This window comes from Tachypleus tridentatus, chromosome 10, assembly GCF_004210375.1.
Source record: "Tachypleus tridentatus isolate NWPU-2018 chromosome 10, ASM421037v1, whole genome shotgun sequence".
NCBI classification, from domain to species: domain Eukaryota; kingdom Metazoa; phylum Arthropoda; class Merostomata; order Xiphosura; family Limulidae; genus Tachypleus; species Tachypleus tridentatus.
This window is the reverse complement of record NC_134834.1, coordinates 120,327,388-120,334,198: the sequence shown is the minus strand read 5'-3', so window position 1 is coordinate 120,334,198 and position 6,811 is coordinate 120,327,388. Positions and strand designations below refer to the sequence as shown.

The following is a 6,811-nucleotide window of genomic DNA, read 5'->3' as shown; positions in this document are numbered from 1 at the left end:
GGTCACTAACTGATTGGTGATGTGTCATTAGAACAAGGTGATTACTAATCGATGGGTCACTAACTGATCAGTAAAGTGTTGTAGAAATGGGTGATTGCTAATCAGTAGGTCACTAACTGATTAGTAAAATGTTCTTGAAAAACATAATCCATTAAACATTTAAAAATCCCTTGTTGTGTTATTCACAAATGTTAATAATCATAAACAATAATTTTGAAAGCTCAGCTTCACTATAGGTTGTTCAGACTCACATGCTGTGACATCATGTGCTGGATTTACCACTAATAAACAAGGAAAAGTAACATGACAAAAATCATTGTAATAAGTAAGGAAAATAAAGATTGATAGTTCATATTATATATTATTTGTTGTTAATAGTGAAAAACTAAGACCATAAATCAGTGTATTAGCTGGCATTGTTTATTATCGACAGTATTGAAGTACAATACCATAAATCATGTATTAGCTGGCATTGTTTATTATATAGTATTGAAGTACAGTACCATAAATCAGTGTATTAGCTGGCATTGTTTATTATTGACAGTATAATGAAACTTTAACTGGCAGTAAAATAAAGAGAAAAGTTAATTATTATTTTTGAAACATTTAAATTTATACTTTTAGGGGTTAGAAATGAAAATTAAATTTTAAAGTACTTCTTCAACTAGTTTTTTTAATGTAAGGAAGGTCTCTAGTAACTTTTATTGTATTATATGTTTTCATTATCACTTTGATGTGTCTCTGTGAATGTATATTGGAAAAATTTGCAACACAGATGTTTATGAAATAGAAAACCATGTTTTAATTAATGTTTATATCACTGAATAGATTATAAAATATTTTATGTATGTTTTGAACATTAATGAAAAATTTTGAATATCTACTGATATTTATATTTAGAGCCAACACTTTCAGACTATATTTGGTTGTGGAGAGAGAGCTGGTTGGGTGGTTCGCTCAAAATTGAGGATAGATCATGCTGGCTTTGGCGTTGTCTTAGGAGAAGACAAGTAGGTCTTATTTTGACGAGCTTAAAGTAACATGTTCAATGAACAAACGGAGAAACTCTTAAAGGAGTGAATTTTGTTTTACATTTCAAGTAAACTCTTTAATGTCATTTTTTATCTCTTCAATAGGAAGTATATTGTTGGACTAGACAGTAGTGGGTCCATTGGTTTTTTTCTTATTCCAGACGATGTTCACACATAAATGATTTTCTAGACGTAACAGCCCTTCTTCCATAAGCAATGGTATTCTATTCTAGGCCTAACTGCTGTATATTACAGTTCTCACTGTATGAGCTTTTTGTCTATTACCTCCTCTTTTTCATGTTTTCTAAAGTGTGTCCAGATATTGATTTCTGAGGGACTGTTTGAACAATCCAGGGTACAGAAGTTCTTGAGATATTTATCTGAAACTTGTTTTGTACTTATATTTTTTGAGGAACTGGCATGTTGATTTGAATGTATAATTAGTCTTTCTCTTTACCTTACTGACATCTGGTGCAAACAGTGATGGCATTCTCTGACTGTGTAATGGATCCATCATACATCTGATAACATACAGGCATTTTTCTTAATGTTTCAGATTTTTAACTTATTGGTATAAATGTCACTTGCAACCAATATTAGTTTAAGGTAATGATATACATATATTACCTTATGTATACATTGAAGGTTAGTGTAATGAAACAGTTCATATGAATTATAATATCTTGTTAATTTTTCTTATAAATGTATCAGTGTCGCTACACCTAACACTCAGTTGCTTCTAATAAAATAAAACTCATCAGGGTTAAAAGTGATGACAAGTCAAGCTCGATAACCAGGTAAAAGGCTGGATAATGAACCTGATACTGAGTACATATTGCTAGTGGTTTTAGTGTATGTAATAGCTTTATTTTAATGAATAACATTTATCCTTTTACTTATATTTATTATCACTTGGTGAATAAACATTATTGATAGTTTATTTCACTACTAAAACTATAATTGTGTGATTCTTTAGGAAAAAGTTCAAAACCCGCTCAGGAGACACCATAAAGTTGTCAGACTTGTTAGAGGAAGGATTGCAACGATCACTCCAGAAGTTAAAAGAAAAGGACAGGGATAAGGTAAAACATCACTAGATTGAGACTGGTTGGATTTTATGTGAAAAAGATCCATTGTTTAATCCAGAGTACTGGTCAGAATGTGTGAAAAGATCCATGGTTTAACCCAGAGTACTAGTCAGAATGTGTGAAAAGATCCATGGTTTAACCCAGAGTACTGGTGGATGTGTGAAAAGAAAAGATCCGTGGTTTAACCCAGAGTACTGGTCAAAATGTGTGAAAAGATCCATAAAGTAGTTAAAGGTAAAGCATCATATGCCTAAACATGAAATGAAAAGGCTAAAGTTAGGATCTTAGTAGTAGATAAAAGCAACTTGCATAGACATCAAGTGAAAAAAAGAATGTATCAACAATCAGTTATTCATTTATAATGTAACACAGCAAAACATAAAATTATTGATGGATGAAAAAGCAAACAGTCATAGGTATTGGAGAAAAATAATTGTTCTCTTCTGTGAAAAAAACACCTTCAAATACAAGTTGTCTTTGATAAGGATGAAGTTCAGTTTTAATGTGTAGTTAATGAGTTTTTTTTTTGTTTCCATTTGTATATATACATGCACACAAGTTACGGTTTTAATCCTTAAACTGTAAATAAGGAGTGCTACAACAATTTTATTTTTAATATCAGGTTTTAACACCAGAAGAACTAAAGACTGCTCAAGAAGCTGTCGCTTATGGCTGCATCAAATACAGTGACTTGTCACACAACCGAAACCATGATTATGTGTTTTCTTTTGATAGGGTAAGTTTCAAAGATAGGGAGCTCTATGACTACTAATATTACTCTGTGTATTGTCGCCATCTGAAACAAGTCACTATGTTTACTACTATAACACTAACTGTATGAAACATTTCACTATGTACAGCAACTGCTTGTCAGTAGCTGTATACTGTAATATGTTTACTACTGTAACATTAACTGTATGAAACAGTTGCCTGTGTTTGTACAGTGAACCTTTCTTAGTAGTTATGTATACTATATCTGTATAAGAGAATTCAAAACTGATAGTAAACAGGTCCAGGTAACTAATAAAATCAATTCATGAACAGAGCTATAGGGACTACTGATCTCAGCTGACAGGTTATTATAATTTTCAAAGTACTCTGCAAGTGACTAAACTTCAGATTGTGTACAAATAGATATCTTGAAATATCAGAAATAAGGTTTTCTTTATAATGATGTTATCGATAGTGAAAATTCTAACAGTGTTACAATATATATAACAGCTAGTGTTAAAGTAGTAAACATGCTGCTAACAAGCATTCATTGTACAATTTGAAATTAGTCTTTGTTCTCAGTCAGATAATAACTGTACAGCAGCAAGTCGAGAAAGATGGTGTCGTTTTTTTCATACCTTACATTTGTAGTAAGTGCAACAATGTTTTTTAACAAAATCATTTAATTTTCTGTCAGTTTAGAGTGTTTTATACTTAAGCACACAACTTTGATATTAATGCTAACCCTATTTCTCACCATCAGGAAAGGTGGATGCAGTATGGTTTCAGTTTTGTTTTTAAAGTAACTATCTTATAATGTGTATATTTATTGAATACCTGCTGTAATGTTTTCAGATGCTGGATGACCGAGGAAACACAGCTGCTTATCTACTTTATGCTCTCACAAGAATGAGGTGAGATGTGTCCTTTATGTACATAATACAGGTGGCATCTTTTATTATGTACATTACATTAGATACGGAAGAGGTTTGTATATCATGACGTGGTGCAGCATTTAGAAGAAAATTATTGTGTTGATTTCTTGTTAAACTTATCCCATCCTGTTATCATTATAACAAATTAACCAATAAGAGTAGTTTTTCTTATTAATTTCCTTGTAACATACAAAAATGATGCATTTTGTTGAAACAGTTTCTATTCACAACTCTAAGATGTATTTGAATTGTAAGTGTAATGACTACAGATGTAGCAGGAGATCTTCCCAAGACAGGCTTGGAAAAGTCACATTTCAGATGTTGAATAACAACCTGGTTGTTGCGCCAAAAGTACATTTCTTACAATACAATAAATATTTTACCTTTTGTAGCAAGGTAACAAAACGTAGAACCAGTTTGGACAGTTGTTGATTACCTGTCTTCCAAATCACAATGTTTTGTTGAGGCAGCTTTTATCTAACTTTCCAGTGTACATGAACTAGTCTTGGTGCAGGTTAATGGTATATTTGGATTTTACAGTTTTAGTGTACGTTAACAATAGGTTTGAAGTAAAACATAAAAAAAAACACTTTTCAGTAATTGTAAAGATGATGTGGTGCAGTACAAATGATACCAGGTCATTGAAGTCACTGTCTTTGTATGAATCGTGAGACCCTGACTTACATCCATCAGGTGACCCTGGAGAACATTTCTATTTTGGTTAGTTTGAGCATTAAAAAACTCCAAACAGGAGAAGACTAAAGTGTTTCAATCATATGTAGAGAACAAACATTCTGTCTGGGTAATGCAGGAGTTATGAGAGTAATAAAATAAACTTGTTATAGCTTTAATAGTAATAAATACATTTACCTTCAAATTAACTAAGGACAAAAAGGACTGTTTAACTTACTTTTGAGGAGGGATTCAGGAAAAGGGTCTGTTAAAGTTATGTTACGAGAGAAAAGATGGCGCTTATGGTTTTGACAATACTAAACTGATTTTCTGAAGCCATGCACTAGAAGTCTGAGCATAGCAGCAGAACTCTGTTTTTACACTATGCCTAAAGGTACAGTTACTATTAATACCAGAGAAAAACAAATCTTCATTTCAATTATGGACAACTTCCAAAGGTAGAATTTAATGTATAAAATAAAGTGACAGTTACTTCCTGGTTCCATATGATCACTAGTTGGGCCATTACCCATGATAACTAAATAAATCAATACAGGAAAAAAACACTTTATAGCTCTGGCTATGGGGATAGAGGGGGCTGAGCTTCAGGGCCCATGGTCTGAATGGGGACCCATTGATAAATTTATTCTATGTAAAATTGCATGGGATGTCGGGCCCACACAACCTTAAATCTGCCACTTGCTTAGAGTATGCCTAAAAATAGGTATTTACCAAACCCACTCCAGGTTAAGTGTGTGTGTTAGAAATCTTTGCAGTCTGGCTTGCTTCAATTTTTTATCATTGGATAATAGTACAAAAGAAAATTACCAACTGATTGAGATGTACATCCACTATTTAATATAGTTAGACACCTTACCTTTTAGTATTTTAAAGTTTTTCAGAAACTGAGATAACCTAAACATATAAAACAGAACTGGAAATTGCTTCTGGGTCTAATATATTATTTTAGTAAGGAACTTGTTTTTTTCTTAGGTCGATAGCTCGAACAGCCAATATTGATCCTGAAGTCTTGCAGAATGCCATTAAGGAAACCAAAATCCACCTGGATCATCCTAAGGAATGGAAACTAGGGAAAGCTATATTGAGGTTTCCAGAAGTGATATGCGAGATTCTGGAAGATCTTTGTTTGCACACACTGTGCGACTACCTGTATGAGTTAGCAACAACATTTACAGAGTTCTACGATAACTGCTACTGTGTAGAGAAGGATAGGCAAACAGGTGAGTTTTGTCATCATAAATTATTATTAGTGAGAGGCAGAATACAAGCAGTTCCTTTCAGACTGCATCACAGTAAGATGTGAAGCCTCATGATAAAAACTTGTTTTTGTTCCAATAGGTGAAGTGAAGAAGGTGAATTTGAGCAGACTCCTACTTTGTGAAGCCACAGCTGCTGTTCTCACAAAAGGTTTCCACATTCTAGGAATCCGAACCGTGGAAAAAATGTAACAAAGGATGGTTTACAGTATATAGATGCTTCTGTTGAAATGGATCTCTCTAATCTACAGGTAAAATAATTGGCACGTAACAACAATGACAAAATTTTCTAACCGGGACTACATAATATAGTAAGTGAACCGTAATGTATGTATTAATTCTTATTTTCTGGGACCATAACCTAACGCTCTGTTAAACGCAAAACCAAGCTACGTAATTAAAGAAATGTACTTTTCAATATGTTATGATAAATAAATTATGTGAAAACAAAACTCTCTTACAGTGTGTTAAAGCTGTGAGTATCTTTAAGTTTTTACATCCAGAAAATTAAGAATATTTTACACGATAGTGATTTTTGTTAAATGTTTCTTGTGCTGGCATCTGTTTATTCCAAATAGACACAACCATTCAGTTAAGGGTTTACTTAATGCTGCATTTAACAGATAATTTCCTACATTTTTCAGGTTACAAGAATTTATTTTTATGCTTAATTTAAAAAAGAAAGGGGTGTTTCTCAAAAAATTTAAATATTTGCAAGTTTACCTGGATGTAGTAGGGTCTAGTCTCACATTCCAGGTTAAAGGTCATCTTTTCTTTTCTTATGAAAATTCTACAGCTGAACTGATTTTGTATAATTATAAGTGGCCGATATCTGACCATACTGATAAACTATTGGAAAATCTATAATATAGATAAAAATGTTAAGTTAGGGAGATCAAATGTGGAACTTTGAGTAGTTTAAAATATTGTTTTGGTTTCATACATAAAATATTCTCAGTTTGTACACAATCTGCACTAGAAGTTATTAATTAAGCAATTTTATAAAAGTCAAATTATAATTACTGATGGTGAAAGAAAGGTTGCACACTTTAGGGTGCACTCAAGTGTGAAAAAAATTGTCAGGTTATTGAAGAACA

General features: G+C 32.4%; 1 protein-coding gene across 1 annotated transcript; it reads left to right on the top strand.

The window, feature by feature from the left end:
• Nucleotides 1-879: 879 nt before the first annotated feature.
• LOC143230196 (arginine--tRNA ligase, cytoplasmic-like) lies at nucleotides 880-6,166 on the top strand. The gene is made up of 6 exons (XM_076463331.1): nucleotides 880-1,010; nucleotides 2,008-2,113; nucleotides 2,742-2,855; nucleotides 3,686-3,744; nucleotides 5,431-5,678; nucleotides 5,797-6,166. The coding sequence occupies exons 4-6, from the start codon at nucleotides 3,686-3,688 to the stop codon at nucleotides 5,904-5,906; spliced, it is 417 nt and encodes a 138-aa protein (XP_076319446.1). The 5' UTR covers nucleotides 880-1,010; nucleotides 2,008-2,113; nucleotides 2,742-2,855; the 3' UTR covers nucleotides 5,907-6,166.
• The last annotated feature ends 645 nt before the right edge of the window (nucleotides 6,167-6,811 follow it).

Coding starts and splice junctions, on each gene's coding strand:
- LOC143230196 (XM_076463331.1), top strand. CDS start 3,686: ATGCTGGATGACCGAGGAAACACAGCTGCTTATCTACTTTATGCTCTC. Junction 3,745..5,430: donor TATGCTCTCACAAGAATGAG/GTGAGATGTGTC, acceptor TTTTTTTCTTAG/GTCGATAGCTCGAACAGCCA. Junction 5,679..5,796: donor AGAGAAGGATAGGCAAACAG/GTGAGTTTTGTC, acceptor TTGTTCCAATAG/GTGAAGTGAAGAAGGTGAAT.